We start from the raw sequence: 20,039 nt of genomic DNA, 5'->3' as shown, positions 1-20,039 counted from the left end.
AATAATTACTTTCAGCTTCCTCCAAATATGTTCTATTTGGTTCAGGTCTGGAGACTGGCTAGGCCACTCCAGGACCTTGAGATGCTTCTTACGGAGCCACTCCTTAGTTGCCCTGGCTGTGTGTTTTGGGTCGTTGTCATGCTGGAAGACCCAGCCACGACCCATATTCAATGCTCTTACTGAGGGAAGGAGGTTGTTGGCCAAGATCTTGCGATACATGGCCCCATCCATCCTCCCCTCAATACGGTGCAGTCGTCCTGTCCCCTTTGCAGAAAAGCATCCCCAAAGAATGATGTTTCCACCTCCATGCTTCACGGTTGGGATGGTGTTCTTGGGGTTGTACTCATCCTTCTTCTTCCTCCAAACACGGAGAGTGGAGTTTAGACCAAAAAGCTCTATTTTTGTCTCATCAGACCACATAACCTTCTCCCATTCCTCCTCTGGATCATCCAGATGGTCATTGGCAAACTTCAGACAGGCCTGGACATGCGCTGGCTTGAGTAGGGGGACCTTGCGTGTGCTGCAGGATTTTAATCCATGATGGTGTAGTGTGTTACTAATGGTTTTCTTTGAGACTGTGGTCCCAGCTCTCTTCAGGTCATTGGCCAGGTCCTCCATGTAGTTCTGGGCTGATCCCTCACCTTCCTCAGGATCATTGATTCCCCACGAGATTAGATCTTGCATGGAGCCCCAGACCAAGGGTGATTGACCGTCATCTTGAACTTCTTCCATTTTCTAATAATTGCGCCAACAGTTGTTGCCTTCTCACCAAGCTGCTTGCCTATTGTCCTGTAGCAGGTCTACAATTTTACCCCTGATGTCCTTACACAGCTCTCTGGTCTTGGCTATTGTGGAGAGGTTGGAGTCTGTTTGATTGAGTGTGTGGACAGGTGTCTTTTACACAAGTAACGAGTTCAAACAGGTGCAATTAATACAGGAAATAAGTGGAGAACAGGAGGGCTTCTTAAAGAAAAACTAACAGGTCTGTGAGAGCCGGAATTCTTACTGGTTGGTAGGTAATCGAATACTTATGTCATGCAATTTGTAAGTCGCTCTGGATAAGAGCGTCTGCTAAATGACTTAAATGTAAATGTAGTCGCTCTGGATAAGAGCGTCTGCTAAATGACTTAAATGTAAATGTAAATGTAATGCAATAAAATGCAAATTAATTACTTAAAAATCATACAATGTGATTTTCTGGATTTTTGTTTTCGATTCCGTCTCTCACAGTGGAAGTGTACCTATGATAAAAATGACAGATCTCTACATGCTTTGTAAGTAGGAAAACCTGCAAAATCGGCAGTGTATCAAATACTTGTTCTCCCCACTGTATAAAGACTTGTTTTAAGCTTATTACCTGCAATTCTACGTAGTTTAACAAGACTCAAGACAATAATAATAAAATGTATAATAATTGATAAGGAAAATAAAATCTAGACCCAATTTCCCCAAATATTATTCCACTACCAAATGTTTTATTATGATAATCTATATGAACCCTCAATTTAATTATACATATTATTTTTTACAGAAAGTGAATTGATCGTCGACCTTCTTTTCAAAATGGTTGACGAAGTCATCTTCAGAGATAGAGGAGGGGGGGAGGGGGAGGAGGATTCAGGAGGGAGGAGAAGGTGGCAAAGAGCTTCCTAGGGTTAGAGGCAGATGCTTGGAATTTAGAGTGGTAGAAAGTGGCTTTAGCAGCAGAGACAGAGGAGGAAAATGTAGAGAGGAGGGAGTGAAAGGATGCCAGGTCTGCAGGGAGGTGAGTTTTCCTCCATTTCCGCTCGGCTGCCCGGAGCCCTTGTAATGACTCCTCTACTTTAAAAGGTTGTAGCTCAGTTCCTGAATGTCATAGAGAGAAACCATGTGCATCAGAGTCATGTCTTCCTCTGGCATTTTACCGCTTGCTTCTAGCCTAAAGCATCATGGATTTATGCGGCGTTTTATATCTACCCCTCAAATCAAGAAGGTGGGGAACCCTTAGGATATCCCCTCTTCCTTCTCGAGGGGCTCACTATATTCATTCTCCTTTTTCTCCCCCTTCCTCCTCCATGGGGACCGACTCTCTGAGTCCAGCTGTTCCACCATGGGAGTAGCTACTGGACTACTGTTCTCACTCTATCAGTGCCACTCTGTTAGTAGTTCACCCTAATGACGCGCGCGACACACAGTTCATCATTGGAGTGCTCGCGAAAACACAGCTTGACATATATTTAAACAAAAGACCTTGGCCTTGGTGAGGGAGATCTACGATCTTGTGCCAAAACTCAGTGTGAAATTATGATCTGCAAGGCTATACTTCAGTTAAGATGAGAGAAAGATTATAGCTCATAGAAAGATTTTTTCAATGTACACAAACACACACTTTGAGGTAAAAATATGTATTATATCCATTGTACAGGTTGAATTTGGGTTCAATCTCAAACTGCTGCATTTATCAGTTTAGCTCAGGGAATGTTTTTTCAGTTCACATGTATCCCACACTGAATCTTGTTGAGGTAAAAACGTGATATATTATATCCGTCTTACAGTCACTGTGTTTAAAATGAGAAGATGTACTCCATTTGATGCGTTCATTCGGTATTTGAATACAGACTAAATATGTTGCCCTAGCTGGAAATGTTTATACATTGAACCCTGCTTTGCCAAATAATCCCCCTAAGTCTGAGCAGCTGCTGGTTTCCAAATGGCACCCTATGGGCCCTGGTCGAAGGGAATTAGGGTGCCATTTGGGATGCAGCCTTGAAATAAACTCTTTAAATGTACGTTTCTGTGGAAACCACCAGAGGAACTATTTTGGCAGTTCCAGGGGAAGGAGACCTACTTGGAAATGTGCCATAGTACAAGACAGAGTAGAGCAGAGAACACATCCTGACTACAGGGAAAAGTTGTTTTAGCTACGCTACCACTAGAGAATACAGATGTGTTACACGGAGCGACACAGGGGAACCCAAGAGCAGACTCAGATGAGGAAACGGATGAATTAACCAAAATATTTAATGTTACACAGAGAGATATGGAGTGCAGATCCGGGGAAGCTCGGATGACTTGCAGAAAAACCAGATGTGGAGACTGAGGTTGGAGTTAGCTGAGTAGAACAGGGTAAGCAGATCCTGAGGGGAATTTAGGGTAGTTGGGTGGTGAATGTGGAACAGGAGCCAGAGACATATTGGTAAATGCAATGAGACGATAAATGGTGTCAGGCAGGGTAACAGGCACAGCAGAGTAACAGGATCTTGAATAATCATAAATGGATATAATTGCGAACTGACTGAGCAGAGATTATGATCTGGCAGAGTTGAAGTGGCAGGACTGAATTTGTGGAGGTCTTTATTATGGAACAAGTTGCATCTGGTAGGGATCTGCTCTGACTCCAGCACACCTGTCTCCAACCACACAATCACACAGAGAGGGAGAGGGAGAGAGAGTGTACAGGGGGAGTAACTGCAGGTCAAGAAGACACTGGATGAACACCAGAGGGCGTAGCAGGAGCAGATGTGACAAGATGTGCATTCGGAGAGAAGTTACTAATCTGAAGGCCTTGAGATCCTGCTTTTAGAAAGTATCCAGCTGTGAAATGAAGTCTGCATGCAAGTTTCACTGTTTTGTTTGCTAACTTTTCTGTCACCAACGACCTTGTTCAGAGTTAGGAAGTATTGGGCTGATCTCTGTCAGTCCACTGTGTTCCTTACTTCACGTGCTTTGAGTCTTACAGTATAGTACACTGGTGCTCAGTACAACTGCTCCTCTCGCTCCTCTATATCCACAAAGAATCTGTGTTTTGTAGTGAGAGGCTCCTGTCAGCGGATGCCAAGTGCTGTTAAGACAGGTGGAGCTTAGATCTGTGTTTTCTGTGTGTGAGCCCTTTTAACTAGCGTATTTCAGTATGGCTCTGTAGTGCCGTATGTGTGTAACACACACACATGCACATTGGAGGGGGGCTTTACTGGATATAGATCAGTGTGTGTGTTACATCCCCATAAATTATAGTCCTGAGCCACATACAGTCTGTCTGTATGGGGTGTCCTGCTATATACTTAGTAGTAGACCCACCCTGTGTAACCCAGGCCTTTTCATTATCCCATAACCACTGCGACTGACGTATGCATGCATGTAGGTTATGAGTGTGTGTATAAAGTATAAATGTATGTGTTTTTGCCTGTCTGAAGTGGGATCGTGTCACGTTCTTTTGTTATGTCTTTGTTTTAGGTTGGTCAGGGTGTGAGTTGGGGTGGGTTGTCTGTGTTCGTTTTTCTATATTGTGTTTTGCGTTTGGCCTGGTATGGTTCTCAACCAGAGGCAGGTGTCGTTAGTTCTCTCTGATTGCGAATCATACTTAGTTAGCCTTTTCCCACCTGTGTTTTGTGGGTGATTGTTTTCTGTCTTTGTGTATGTCACCAGACAGGGCTGTTTCATCTTTCGCACCCACTGCCATGCCGTGAGTTACACAGTGTCCCCGGTGCGCAGGCATAGCCCGGTGCGTTACATCGCAGCGCCTTGTACCAGCCGGACTAGAGTGGGCATCGAGCTAGGTGCCATGAAGCCGGCTCAGCGCATCTGGTCTCCTCGGGCCGGGGTACATGGCACCAGCCCTACGCATGGTGTCCCCGGTTCGCCAGCACAGCCCAGTGCGGTCTCTTCCACCTTGCCGCACTGGCCTGGCTACTGGGAGTATCCAGCTTGGTAGGGTTGTGCAGGCTCGGTGCTCGAGACCTCTAGTGCGACTCCAAAGTCCGGTCTATCCGGTGCCTCCTCCATGTACCAGGCCTCCGGTGGCAGGTCTCCGGTGGCAGGTGCTCCCGCCTGTCCTGCGCTGCCAGAGTCTCCCGCCTGTCCTGAGCTGCCAGAGTCTCCCGCCTGTCCTGAGCTGCCAGAGTCTCCCGCCTGTCCTGAGCTGCCAGAGTCTCCCGCCTGTCCTGAGCTGCCAGAGTCTCCCGCCTGTCCTGAGCTGCCAGAGTCTCCGGCCTGTCCTGAGCTGCCAGAGTCTCCGGCCTGTCCTGAGCTGCCAGAGTCTCCGGCCTGTCCTGAGCTGCCAGAGTCTCCGGCCTGTCCTGAGCTGCCAGAGTCTCCGGCCTGTCCTGAGCTGCCGGAGTCGCCCGCCTGTCCTGAGCTGCCGGAGTCGCCCGCCTGTCCTGAGCTGCCGGAGTCGCCCGTCTGTCCTGAGCTGCCGGAGTCGCCCGTCTGTCCTGAGCTGCCGGAGACGCCCGTCTGTCCTGAGCTGCCGGAGTCGCCCGTCTGTCCTGAGCTGCCGGAGTCGCCCGTCTGTCCTGAGCTGCCGGAGTCGCCCGTCTGTCCTGAGCTGCCGGAGTCGCCCTTCTCTCCGGAGCCTGTCACGTTCTGACCTTAGTTCTTTTGTTATGTATTTGTTTTAGGTTGGTCAGGGCGTGAGTTGGGGTGGGTTGTCAGAGGCAGGTGTCGTTAGTGGTCTCTGATTGAGAATCATACTTAGGTAGCGTTTTCCCACCTGTGTTTCGTGGGTGATTGTTTTCTGTCTTTGTGTATGTCACCAGACAGGACTGTTTCGTTTCGTGTCATTCTCTTTGTTATTTTTGTTTTAGTGTTCTGTGTTTAATAAATTCATCATGAACACGTTCCACGCTGCGCATTGGTGCTCCGATCCTTGCTACTCCTCCTCAGAAGAGGAGGAAGACAAACGTTACTGATAGCCTATATATGTCTGTCTGTACACACAGTGATGTACTGTACTACGCTGACTTGGTTTACTTTCACTATAGCTATACTGTAGAATAGATATATGATTATACAGGCATTGTTTATCCTTCATGGACATGTAGGGTCAATTGCAATGAAAATGCAGAACTTAACGTGCCCCTGCAGGTTAACGCTGTATTTCTTAAAAAGATACTAACGGGAGATAACATGTTAAAACAAACAAAAAATTCTTACAGATCAGTTGGTCTCTCATGTTACCTTGCCATGTGATTATGATACTAGACAGCTGTGTCTACGTTCTGGACTTATGAGTGAAAAAATACTTATTAGAGTATAAGAATATAGAAATAGTGGGCTGTTTCACCTTCAATGGAAAAAGAATATGTGTGCTATTTGAAATAACTTTATTACACTACATTTTCACTTGATAAAAAAACATCATTATATAAGTATCACGATTGACTTCATTTAATACACATTTCAAAGATGGACAGTCCAGGGATATTTCCCCCAATCTTGATAAGAAATTACCATACTTTTTAAAGACAACTTTCTTTTAAAATAAATTATAAAATAACAATAGGCTACACAAACAGTAGTTTACCATTCATATAAGGTGACTGGTATTGCCACAGTATAGATTTAACAAAGGCAGGTTCTGAAATTAATATATTCTGCACCTTGAGCCAATATTTTGAAGTGACTTATTGCGTTTTATCTTTAGAGCATTTTGGCTGGCTTGATGTGACTATATTGTGATTGTATTATTCATGGAACAGGGTTGAGTAAAAGGTTATCATGCAGTATATAGGACTCTCTGGTTCTTCTGGCTGTGGCCCCAGTGATTTGGAGCAGAAGCTCCCCAAGTACAGGTGTGCCAAGCCTGTAGCATCATACCCAAGAAGACTCGAGGCTGTAATCGCTGCCAAAGGTGCTTCAACAAAGTACTAAGTAAAGGTTCTGAATACTTATGTGAATGTGACATTTCCGTTTATTTTATTTTACATGAATTAGCACCAAAAAAAACTGTTTTTGCTTTGTCATTATGGGGTACTGTGTGTAAACTGATGAGGGGATTTAAAAAAAAATTAATTTTCAAATAAGGCTGTAATGTAACAAAATGTGGAAAACAACTAGGGTTCTCAATACTTTGTGAATGCTCTGTATCTCCTCCTTTGCTCTGGTGGGCCATTTAAACTCTTGTAGTACAGAGAATTGCTAGAATGTTTAGAATGCCTCATTTGAGCCCTGGTCTGTGGCAGACCGCATTGCTTTGCTTGACTATGGTACTACTGAATGCACAGGTTAGATGGTACTTCATCTGCCACATGTGCATACCTTTTTAGTTGAGCATACCTTTTAGTCCAGGAGTAGGCCTGATTTTAGCTAGTAGGTAAAATGGATTCTGGTTTAGTGTGGGCTGAGAGTTGACCTTTTCCACTATGTCTTCCCTACAGAGGAATCCTCTACTACCCTGAAGGTAGTGTCCTACATTTTCATCAGTGTGGGGTCTCTTTCCATGGCCATGGGCTTCCTGGGCTGTATAGGAGCCATCTATGAGATACGCTGCCTGCTGGGCCTGGTGAGTAAACACACACACCGAGTAATATGAAGTGGAAATATGATGTGAACCCTTTGGAATTACCTGGATTTCTGTATAAATTGGTCATCAAATTTGATCTTCATCTAATAACACACAAACAATTATACTTTTTCATGTCTTTATTGAACACAGTGTAAACATTCACAGTGCAGGGTGGGAAAAGTATGTGAACCATTGGATTTAATAACTGGTTGACCCTACTTTGGCAGCTATAACCTCAACCAAACGTTTTCTGTAGTTGCGGATCAGACCTGCTCAACGGTCAGGAGGAATTTTGGACCATTCCTCTTTACAAAACTGTCTCAAAACTGCAATATTCTTGGGATGTCTGGTGTGAACCGTTCTCTTGAGGTCATGCCACAGCATCTCAATCGGGTTGAAGCCAGGACTGTTGCATCACCCAACTTCTGTCGAGCTTCAATTGGCAGACAGATAGTCTTACATTCTCCTGCAAATATCAACTTTTATGACCAATTTATGCAGAAATCCAGATAATTCCAAAGGATTCACATACTTTTTCTTTCCACTGTACACACAACACCACTACTAACACGCTAATGCTAAACCTAAAGTTTCACATTTCAAATTACTCATTGACTCTTGGGTCTTCAATTCTTATTTGGCGGCCCTGATTTGTTGTGGAAGTGTTTATAAACTAGATGTCGACCAATTATGATTTTTCAACGCCGATACCGATTAATCGGCCAGTTGATAGATAGATATATATATATATTTGTAATACTGACAATTACAACAATAATGAATGAGCACTTTTATTTTAAGTTAATTTAATACATAAATAAAAAACTATCATTTAAAAAATAAAACGTTTATTCGTTCAGTGAAATACGGAACCGTTCCGTATTTTATCGAACCGGTGGCATCCATAAGTCTAAATATTGCTGTTACATTGCACAACCTTCAATGTTATGTCATAATTATGTACAATTTTAAGAAAGCATTGATGTTTATGGTTAGGTATATTGGTGCAACGACTGCTTTTTTCGCGAATGCGCTTTGTTAAATCATCACCCGTTTGGCGAAGTAGGCTGTGATTCAATGATAAATGAAAAGGCACCACATTGATTATATGCAACGCAGGACAAGCTAGTTAATCTAGTAATATCATCAACCATGTGTAGTTAACTAGTGATTATGTTAAGATGGATTGTTTTTTATAAGATACGTTTAATGCTAGCTACCAAATTACCTTGGCTCCTTGCTGCACTCACGTAACAAGTGGTCACCCTGCCACGCAGTCTCCTCATGGACTGCAATGTAATCGGCCATAATCGGCATTCAAAACCGATTGCTATGAAAACTTAAATAATCGGCCGTGCCGATTAATCGCTTGACCTCTAGTATAGACGCAAAGAGTCCTGTTTGGTCTATGGAGGATTGTTAGTTAAATACCATCCTAGGTCAGCAGTATGTGTGGATTTACTGTGATGAGAGGGTTAAAGGAGGGTGAGGAGTTACAGAGAGATAAACCTGGGAACTTCAGGGGTGTAGTAAGGGCAGTCATGCTCTGCTTCTATGAAAACATTTCAAATGACATACATTATTTCAGTGTCCATTCAACTTCTGAGATTCCATTTCAGATTGACTAAACTGACTAACATTTCAAGTCAATAACATTGATTAACATTCTCTGTAAAACCTGGTTTGGCCTGTGTCATACAAACTAGACCATTGTTGTTTTGAACTGTTATAATGAACCTGTCAAACTCACTTTCCCATGATGCTCTCTGTCTGTCTCTCCCCAGTACTTCACCTGCCTCCTGCTCATCCTCATTGCCCAGGTAACTGCTGGGGTGCTCATCTACTTTCAGAGAGACAGGGTGAGTTATACCTTCCTCCCTATGTCCTTCCCTGTTCTTTCTACCCCACCCTCTCTCCATCTTCATCTCCCTCTGCTTCACTCTTCTACCACCTCTCTCTTCATCCCTCTCCCACCCCCCTTCATCCTTCTCCCTCTTTGCCTTCCTTGTCCCCCTTTAACAATCCCTGCCCCTCTCCCACCCCATCTCCCGAGTCCCGCTCTCCCCCCTTCACCTTCCCTCTCTTGGCCTCGCAGCTGGGACATATCTTGCATTTCCACTCCCCCCTACACAGCTGTACCTTCCCTGACTCCTGGGAAGGCCTTCTCAGAATCCCCCCTCTGACCCCTGACTGTGATGGAATGTACAGTTAGTGTTGGTGTAACAGGAACAGGGTGTGCCAGGAGTGAAGCATTGTTCTGTGATGAGTCAACGGTTGAGTTCCGATTCTCGACCCTTCTCCAGAAGTGTACTTCCACTTATGGATTTAAAAGGATTTAAGAAATATGGTGGAAACTTCCTCCAGCCATGCTTGCTCCAATGCAGTGTTTTTAGGGGGGATTGAACGGGTAGACACTACTGGGTGAAGAGTAGAGAATCGGATCGCAACCCATCAGTGGAAAGTGAAAGACTGAGAGCAGGTGGGGTTTAGGGAGAGATGTGTGAAATCTGCAGAGGAAACGTGTATTGCTGTACTGTGGTGTTGTATGTTTTCATTGTGAGCAGTTCATACAGGTAGTTCCGCTTCTACTCGTCCTTCTGTAGCTCAGTTGGTAGAGCATGGCGCTTGTAATGCCAGGGTAGTGGGTTCGATCCCCGGGACCACCCATACGTAGAATGTATGCACACATGACTGTAAGTCGCTTTGGATAAAAGCGTCTGCTAAATGGCATATATTATATTATTATATTATTATATTACTCGGGGGGGGGCAGGCTGGGGATTGATGTGGGGGTGAGGGGTGTGAAAGGTTGTGGAGGGGGGACGATGTGGAAGGCATTTGCTTGTGAAATGTGTTTCCAGCTCTGTCGTGACGGTTGCCAACTCTGAGCGGCTGGTGAAATGACAGCACTGATATTCAAGATTTCATAACTTGTTTGGACCTGTGATTCTTGTTTTATAGAAGAAAGAAGAGTAGGCTAATGGGTGAAATTGGATGTGTGTGTGTGTGTGTGTGTGTGTGTGTGTGTGTGTGTGTGTGTGTGTGTGTGTGTGTGTGTGTGTGTGTGTGTGTGTGTGTGTGTGTGTGTGTGTGTGTGTGTGTGTGTGTGTGTGTGTGTGTGTGTGTGTGTGTGAACAAACGGGAGTGTTTTGTTTGAGCCGATCTGACCGGTTTAAGTTCTGTTAGCTCAGCCGTTCCCATGATCCACTTGAATCTCATGACTCACGATAGGTGGGGGTTGCTATGGTTGTATGTGTGTGTGAATGCTTGCTCTCTGTGTTTAGGGTTTACCACAGGCCAGGGCAGGGTGGCACACTTTCCCAGAACAGGGTTGGGCTCCCTCACCACTCCTCCCCTAATTAAGGCATGTAGGCTAGGCACAACTCTCCTGCCTCCCTACCATGTGGCCCTGTAATATACACTCAGTGTACAAAACATTAGGAACACCTTCCTAATATTGAGTTGCACCCCCTTTTGCCCTCAGAACAGCCTAAATTAGTCGGGGCATGGACTCTACAAGGTGTCGAAAGCGTTCCACAGGGATGCTGGCCCATGTTGACTCCAATGCTTCCCACAGTTGTGTCAAGTTGGCTGGATGTCCTTTGGATGGTGGACCATTCTGGATACACGCAGGAAACTGTTGAGCGTGAAAAACCCAACCTGGCACCGAATACCATTCCTCGTTCAAAGGCACTTCAATCTTTTGTCTTGTCAATTCACTCTCAATGGCACACAAACACAATCCATGTCTAAAATGTCTCAAGGCTCAAAAATACTTCTTTAACCTGTCCCTTCCCAGTCATCTACACTGATTGAAGTGGAGTAAACAAGTGACATCAATAAGGGATCATAGCTTTCACCTGGATTCACCTGGTCAGTCTATTCCATGAAAAGAGCAGGTGTTCCTAATGTTTTGTACACTTAGTGTATAGCTTGTTGTCATTATTTGTATATAGAAAGGCAATTGAAACATGACATTGTGATGTTGATGTGTGCATTATTACCCATGCTCTGTGCTATATTCAGGTTTCATAATATTAGTGCATCATGCCTAGATAATATTAGTACCTTTTTTAGTACCTTTTCTTGTCCTAACTTTGAAAGTTAAATTAGCTCATGCATGTATTATTTCCTTTGTCTCCCTAAGCAGCTGAAGCATGAGATGTCCAACATCATCAAGGGGATGTTGATCAACTACACTGGTCAGAACAGGACCACAGAACACACCTGGGACTATGTACAGAGGACGGTGAGTAGCCTTAGTTTCCACTTTGTCAATGTTGATATTTACACTGAACAAAAATAGAAACGCAACATGTAAAGTGCTGGTCCCATGTTTCACGAGCTGAATAAAAGATCCCAGAAATGTTCCATCCGCTAGTGGAACCGCTCGCCAACAGCCAATGAAATTGCAGGGCGCCAAATTCAATCAACAGAAATCTCATAAATCATACAGGTATTAGGCACCATTTTAAAGATACAATTCTCGTTAATCCAGCCACAGTCTCTGATTTCAAAAAGGCTTCACAGCGAAAGCTCCACAAACGATTATGTTAGGTCACCACCAAGTCACAGAAAATCAAAGCCATTTTTCCAGCCAAAGAGAGTTGTCACAAAAAGCAGAAATATAGATAAAATGAATCACTAACCTTTAACTTGTTGTAACTCCCATCTGACACTAATTAGCATAACGCAACGGACATAAATATTACTAGAAAATATTCCTATTCATGAAAATCACAAGTGAAATATATTGAAACAGAGCTTAGCCTTTAGTTAATCACCCTGTCATCTCAGATTGTCAAAATATGCTTTACAGCCAAAGCAAGACAAGCATTTGTGTAAGTTTATCGATAGCCTAGCATAGCATTATGTCCAGCTTGCAGCAGGTAACTTGGTCACGAAAATCAGAAAAGCAATCAAATTAAATCGTTTACCTTTGATGAGCTTCGGATGTTTTCACTCACGAGACTCCCAGTTAGATAGCAAATGTTCCTTTTTTCCAAAAATATAATTTTTGTAGGCGAAATAGCTCCGTTTGTTCTTCATGTTTGGCTGAGAAATCGACCGTAAATTCACGACAACGCCGGAAACTATTCCAAATTAGCTCCATAATATCGACAAAAACATGGCAAACGTTGTTTATAATCAATCCTCAAGGTGTTTTTCGAATATCTATTCGATAATATATCCACCGGGACAATTGGTTTTTCAGTAGGAGCGAGAGGAAAAATAGCTACCTCTGTATTTTACGCAAGAATCACTCTGAGAGCCATCAGGTGACCACTTGCACAATGTAGCCTCTTACGGGTGTTCTTCAATATAAAGGCGTGAAACTACGTCTCAATGCTGTAGAAACCTGGGGAATACGTAGAAAAAGGAATCTGGTTGATAGCCCATTCACTGCTCAATAGGGACGCATCGGAACGCAGAGCATTCAAAACATGAGTCACATCCGGATTGGATTTTTCTCAGGCTTTCTCAGAACTGCATCAGTTCTGTTATACTCACAGACAATATTTTTACAGTTTTGGAAACAAGTGTTTTCTATCCTAATGTTACGATTAATGAGTGAAGAGGTGTGGAGTCAGGCGCAGAGAGCAAAAGGATGTGGGAAAAACACGCTTAATGTCCAGGAAAAATAACATGAACAAAAGTAGGAAAACAAATGATCAGAAATAATAACGGACAGCGCAAAACCCGAAAATGCAAACAAAAATCACTCTAACACAAAACAGACGAACAAGCCCGCACGAAACAGAAGCGGGCTGAAAAAACTTATATAACCCCACCCTAACAACCAAACAAGAAACAGGTGATACCAATCAGACAAAACCAAAGGAACAGAACAAAGGATCGGTGATAGCTAGTAGACCGGTGACGACGACGCCGAGCGCCACCCGAACAAGAAGGGGGAGTCACCTTCGGTAATATTCGTGACACCTAACCTGTCAATTATATGCATATTCTAGCATCTTGTCCTGACAAAATATCCCGTTTACTTTGGGAACGTTATTTTTCCAAAAATGAAAATACTGCCCCCTAGTCACAACAGGTTAATGATCTTCATCAGATGACACTTATAGGATTTCATGTTACACAATACATGTTTTGATCGTTAAAGTTAATATTTATATCCAAAAATCTCAGTTTACATTGGCGTGTTATGTTCAGTAGTTCCAAAACATGCAGTGTTTTTGCAGAGAGTCCTGTGTAGCTCAGTTGGTAGAGCATGGCGCTTGTAACGCCAGGGTAGTGGGTTCGATCCCCGGGACCACCCATACGTAGAATGTATGCACGCATGACTGTAAGTCGCTTTGGATAAAAGCGTCTGCTAAATGGCATATATTATTATTATTATTATTATAATTTACAGAAATACTCATAATAAACATTGATAATAGATAGAACTATCATACATGGAACTTTAGATAAACTTCTCCTTAATGCAACCGCTGTGTCAGATTTTTAAAAAAAATTACGAAAAAAGCATAATCTTGAGTACGGTGCACAGACAACAATTCAAGCCAAACAGATACCCGCCATGTTGTGGAGTCAGTAAAAGTCAGAAATAGCATTATAAATATTCACTTACCTTTGATGATCTTCATCAGAATGCACTCCCAAGGAATCCCAGTTCCACAATAAATGTTTGATTTGTTCGGTAAAGTTCATCATTTATGTCCAAACACCTCCTTTTGTTCGCGCGTTTAGTAAACAAATCGACACTCACGAGGCGCGGGCAATTCCAGCGGAAATGTCGGACAAAAAGTGCAAAAAGTTATATTGCTGGTCGTAGAAACATATTTAAATTATGTGTAGAATCAAACTTTAGGATGTTTTTATCATAAATGTTCAATAATGTCCCAACCAGAGAATTCCATCGTTTATGACCGTGCGTCACGAGCCCGTGGTTCTCTGCCAGACCTCTGACTCATTCCCCTCTCATTCAGCCCCCCTTCATACTAGAAGCATCAAACAAGGTTCTAAAGACTGTTGACATCTAGTGGAAGCCTTGGGAAGTGCAAGAGGACCAATATCCCACTGTATCTTCAATAATAGCTGAGTTGAAAAACTACAAGCCTCAGATTTCCCACTTCCTGTTTGGATTTCTTCTCAGGTTTTTGCCTGCCATATGAGTTCTGTCATACTCACAGACATCATTCAAACTGTTTTAGAAACTTCAGAGTGTTTCTATCCAATACTACTAATAATATCCATATATTAGCATCTGAGGAGGCAGTTTACTCTGGGCACTCTTTTCATCCAAAAGTGAAAATGCTTCCCCCTAGCCCAAACAGGTTAAACAGCATGATCATTAACCTCTCTAAGGGGTGTGGGACGGTAGCATCCCGCCGGGCCAACATCCAGTGAAATTGCAGAGTGCCAAATTCGAATTAAATTACTATAAATATTTAACTTTCATGAAATCACAAGTGTAATATATCCAAATAAAGCTTATCTTGTTGTTAATCCAGCCGCCGTGTCATATTTCAAAAAGGCTTTTCAGCGAAAGCACACCTTGCTCTGAGGACAGCGCTCAGCACACAAAACATTACATACAGTTGCCAGCCAAGTAGATTAGTCATGAAAGTCAGAAATAGCAATAAAATGAGTCACTTACCTTTGATGATCTTTGTATGGTTGCACTCACAAGACTCCCAGTTACACAATAAATGTTTGTTTTGTTTGATAAAGTCCAAATAGTATCCGTAAAGTTCATAGAAACATGTCAAACAATGTTTATAATCAATCCTCGGGTTGTTTTTAGCCTAAATAATCGATAATATTTCAACCGAACAATAGCGTCGTCAATATATAAGAAAAACAAGAAAAGGCGTGCTGTCAGGTCGTGTGCAGGAAACAGATCTGGGGACATCCCACTATCCACTGGGAAAGTTGTCATTCTCCCTCATTTTTCAGAATAAAAGCCTGAAACAATGTCTAAAGACTGTTCACAACTAATGGAAGCCATAGGGAACGGAATCTGGGTCCTATCCCTTTAAATGGTGGATAGGCTTTCATTGGAAAAACAGCCATTTCAAAATAATGGCACTTCCTGGATGGATTTTCCTCAGGATTTTGCCTGCTATTTCAGTTCTGTTATACTCACATACATTATTTTAACAGTTTTAAAAACTTTGGAGTGTTTTCTATCCAAATCTACTAATTATATGCATATCCTATCTTCTGGGCCTGAGTAGCAGGCAGTTTACTTTGGGCACGCTTTTCATCCGGAGGTGAAAATAGTACCCCCTACCCTAGTGAGGTTAAACATGTGCAGTTTTGTCAAACAACACAATGGCACGGATGTCTCAAGTTTTTAGGGAACAAGCATTTGGCATGCTGACTGCAGGAATGTCCACCAGAGCACTTGCCAGAGAATTGAATGTTAATTTCTCTACCATAAGCTGCATCCAACGTCGTTTTAGAGAATTTCCATCACAATCGCAGACCACGTGTAACCACGCCAACCCAGTACGTCCACATCCAGCTTCTTCACCTGCTGTATCGTCAGAGGGTTTGCGGAGGAGTATTTCCACCATTTGCCCAGTCATGTGAAATCCATAGATTAGTGCCTAATGAATTTATTTAAATTGACTGATTTTCTAATATGAACTGTAAGTCAGCAACATCTTTGATATTGTTTCATTTGCGTTTATATTTTTGTTCGGTATAGTTCAGTTGTGAACTGAATGTGATACTGTGCTTTTAAAAGCACAAGCACTCTCACGGCGCTACTTATTCAAAAGGTTTCCACTTTAACATCCCCCTCCCCTGTTCATTCTTGCATATCTGGCTCTCCTGCCAAGCCTATCACCCCAAAATGTTCGTGTGAGCATCAGGCAAGGAGTGTTGGGCTTCTTTTGCTGTTTGAACACTGTCTGTTTCAGCAAAGAATTTAACTGGTACATATGAATCATGCTTTCTCTCCCTATTTCTCTTTCTTTTGTTCTTTCTTTCTGCCAATCCCCCCTCTCTCTCTCCCCCATCCTCTTCCCACCTCCCTGTCCTGCCCCCCCCTCCCCGCCTTCCAGATGAAGTGCTGTGGTTGGACTGGCCCAGGCAACTGGTCGGAGAATGTATGGATCAGGAACAGTTCTGTCTCCATGTACCCTTGCTCCTGTCGGAACGAAACCCTGCCCGGGACAGACGTCAAGGAGACAGGGCTCTGTGAACACTTGTCCAACATCCTCCCGGTCTACGAAACGGTATGTTGAAGGGGGGAGATAAAGAGAGGGGGGGACAGATATCAAGGAGTAGGCTGTGTGAACACCTGTCTACTGACCTGCCTGTCTACAAAAACGGTATGTTGAAGGGAGGGAAAGCTAAAGAGAGAGGGTGGGATAGGGGAGACTGACATTAAACCATGCTCTACCGATCTGCCAGTCAACGAAACGGTATGGAGGGAGGGAGGGGGACAGATGTCAAGGGGACTGGGCTCTGTGAACACCTGTCTGCTGACCTGCCTGTTTATGAAATAGTATAGAGGGAGGGAGGGGGACAGATGTCAAGGAGACTGGGCTCTGTGAACACCTGTCTGCTGACCTGCCTGTATACGAAGTAGTATAGAGGGAGGGAGAGGGACAGACGTCAAGGAGACTGGGATCTGTGTACACCTGTCTGCTGACCTGCCTGTATATGAGCCACGCCCTGGCTCTTGTTCATTAGGGCAAACCATAGCTAAACTTCTCTGTTTATATTTATTTTGAACAGAAAATGTATTTTTAGCAAAGGTCTGTGTCATCTCATTACAAAGTTATATTCCTATATGAATCTAATCAGACTCCACCTGACCATCCGACAGCAACCTAGTCATGTCCCAGATGGTAATTCAGTAAGGCAGGACTACAGTAGTACTTAATCACCCTGCTCACCCTGTTGACAGCAGCAATCCCTGTTGTTTGTGTTGAGTAAAGGCCTCTATTCACACAGCAGAGACACACACACAGCAGAGGGCTGATGAATGTTTCCTATGTTTTCCCGTAAGGCTGCTGGACTGTTATTATAGAGGGATCCTTTTTATGTTCTCTCTTTCCAGCCAGCCTCTGGTTGTTATTCTACCGCTCTACAGGCCCCGCCAAAGACAACACACACACACCGGTATGCATGCTGCACTGAGCCTCGTCCAAAGACAACGGTGGTGTTTGGAGAGCGCTCTGTGTCCTGGCCCGTTTGGATAACCCCTTTATTCTTACCTCTTTCTGCACACCTCTCTCTCCCTCTCTCTCCCTGTATCTATTGCTCTCCCCCTCTCTATTTCTCTCAATCTCTTTCTCTCTAAATAGTACCCACAAATCACCAGTCTCAACGTCAACAGTGAAGCGGCGACTCCGGGATGCTGGCCTTCCAGGCAGAGTTGCAAAGAAAAGCCATATCTCAGATTGGCCAATAAAAATAAAAGATTAAGATGGGCAAAAGAACACAGACACTGGACAGAGGAACTCTGCCTAGAAGGCCAGCATCCCGGAGTCGCCTCTTCACTGTTGACGTTGAGACTGGTGATTTGTGGGTACTATTTAATGAAGCTGCCAGTTGAGGACTTGTGAGGCGTCTGTTTCTCAAACTAGACACTCTAATGTACTTGTCCACTTGCTCAGTTGTGCACCGGGGCCTCCCACTCGTCTTTCTATTCTAATTAGAGACAGTTTGCACTGTTCTGTGAAGGGAGTAGTACACAGCGATGTACAAGATCTTCAGTGTCTTGGCAATTTCTCGCACGTAATAGCCTTAATTTCTCATAACAAGAATAGTCTGACTAATTTCAGAAGAAAGGTCTTTGCTTCTGGCCATTTCGAGCCTGTAATCGAACCCACGAATCCACAAATGCTAATGCTCCAGATACTCAACTAGTCTGAAGAAGGCCAATTTTATTGCTTCTTTAAACAGGACAACAGTTTTCAGCTGTGCTAACATAATTGCAAAAGGGTTTTCTAATGATCAATTAGCCTTTTAAAATGATAAGCTTGGATTAGCTAACACAACGTGTCAACACAAGCCTTCCACAAGCTTGGGTGAATAAGTTGGGTGAATTTTGGCCCATTCCTCCTGACAGAGCTGGTGTAAATGAATCAGGTTTGTAGGACTCCTTGCTCACACACGCTTTTTCAGTTCTGCCCACACATTTTCTATAGGCTTAAGGTCAGGGCTTTGTGATGGCCACTCCAATGCCTTGCCTTTGTTGTCCTTAAGCCATTTTGCCACAACTTTGGAAGTCTGCTTGGGGTCATTGTCCATTTGGAAGATCCATTTGCAACCAAGCTTTAACTTCCTGACTGATGTTGCTTCAATATATCCACATAATTTTCCTACCCATGATGCCATCTATTTTGTGAAGTCCACCAGTCCCTCCTGCAGCAAAGCACCCCACAACATGATGCTGCCACCCCCATGCTTTACAGTTGGGATGGTATTCTTCGGCTAACAAGATTCCCCCTTTTTCCTCCAAAAATAACGATGGTCATTTTTGCCAAACAGTTCTATTTCAATTTCATCAGACCAGAGGACATTTCTCCAAAAATTACAATCTTTGTCCCCATGTGCAGATGCAAACCTTAGTCTGGCTTTTTTATGGCGGTTTTGGAGCAGTGGCTTCTTCCTTGCTGAGCGGCCTTTCAGGTTATGTCGATATAGGGACTCGTTTTAATGTGGATATAGATACTTTTGTACCTGTTTCCTCCAGCATCTTCACACGGTCCTTTGCTGTTGTTCTGGGATTGATTTTCACTTTTCGCACCAAAGTACGTTCATCTCTAGGGGACAGACCAAGTCTCCTTCCTGAGCGGTATGATGCTGCGTGGTCCCATGGTGTTTATACTTGCGTACTATACTTTGTGCAGATGAACGTGGTACCTTCAGGCGTTTGGAAATTGCTCCCAAGAATGAACCAGACTTGTGGAGGTCTGATTTCTTTTGATTTTCCCATGATGTCAAGAAAAGAGGCACTGAGTTGAAAGGTAGGCCTGGAAATACATCCACAGGTACACCTCTAATTGACTCAAATGATGTCAATTAGCCTTTCAGAAGCTTCTAAAGCCAGGATATCATTTTCTGGAATTGTCCAAGCTGTTTAAAGGCACAGTCAACTTTGTGTATTTTATCTTCTGACCCACTGGAATTGTGATACAGTGAATTATATGTGAAATAATCTGTCTGTAAACAATTGTTGTAAAAATTACTTGTCATGCACAAAGTAGATGTCCTAACCGACTTGCCAAAACTATAGTTTGTTAGCAAGAAATTTGTGGAGTGGTTGAAAAACGAGTTCTAATGACTCTAATCTAAATGCATGTAAACTTCTGACTTCAACTGTATGTATAATATCTGAATCTGTAGCTAGACTCTTACCCGTATACATGGTGGAATGCTTCACAGCAGACTGCAACCCCTTTCATTTTTTGGGGGGGGGGCAAAAATGTGGGGCTCAAAGCTGCCCTGAATGACGGTTCGCCACTGTGTACGGTATGTACATTACCTGGATTGTGCCATTCAAGGTTTTCTCAAATTAAAATCTGTTTCTCTCTCTCTCTCTCCCCCCTCTTTCTACAGGGCTGCATGCATAGTGTGGAGGGCTGGCTTCTGGAGAACTGTGGAGTTATACTTGGAATCTGTGTTGGAGTGGCAGTCATTGAGGTATCGCACACACACACAGGCCCTCACACACACATTACATACATGCCCACACACAGTCCCTCATCATGTGAGGTATGAATGTGTATGCTTCCTGCACCTTCAAGATTAATAATAGGAGGTCTACTGTGCCCCACCCTGTTTCTGC

General features: G+C 43.5%; 1 protein-coding gene across 2 annotated transcripts in view; it reads left to right on the top strand.

Annotated features, from left to right (window-relative positions):
* The window catches only part of LOC124005028 (CD82 antigen-like), a 44,394-nt gene that overhangs the window by 23,889 nt on the left and 466 nt on the right, over positions 1 to 20,039 (top strand). For both annotated transcript variants that reach the window (XM_046313884.1, XM_046313875.1), the window contains exons 4-8: positions 7,134 to 7,258; positions 9,046 to 9,120; positions 11,412 to 11,510; positions 16,300 to 16,473; positions 19,811 to 19,894. In XM_046313884.1, coding sequence (XP_046169840.1) covers positions 7,134 to 7,258; positions 9,046 to 9,120; positions 11,412 to 11,510; positions 16,300 to 16,473; positions 19,811 to 19,894 — 557 coding nt within the window. The remainder of the gene's footprint in view (positions 1 to 7,133; positions 7,259 to 9,045; positions 9,121 to 11,411; positions 11,511 to 16,299; positions 16,474 to 19,810; positions 19,895 to 20,039) is intronic.

This window comes from Oncorhynchus gorbuscha, linkage group LG02 (assembly GCF_021184085.1).
Source record: "Oncorhynchus gorbuscha isolate QuinsamMale2020 ecotype Even-year linkage group LG02, OgorEven_v1.0, whole genome shotgun sequence".
In the NCBI taxonomy this organism is placed as follows: domain Eukaryota; kingdom Metazoa; phylum Chordata; class Actinopteri; order Salmoniformes; family Salmonidae; genus Oncorhynchus; species Oncorhynchus gorbuscha.
This window is presented reverse-complemented; position numbering and strand designations above follow the sequence as displayed.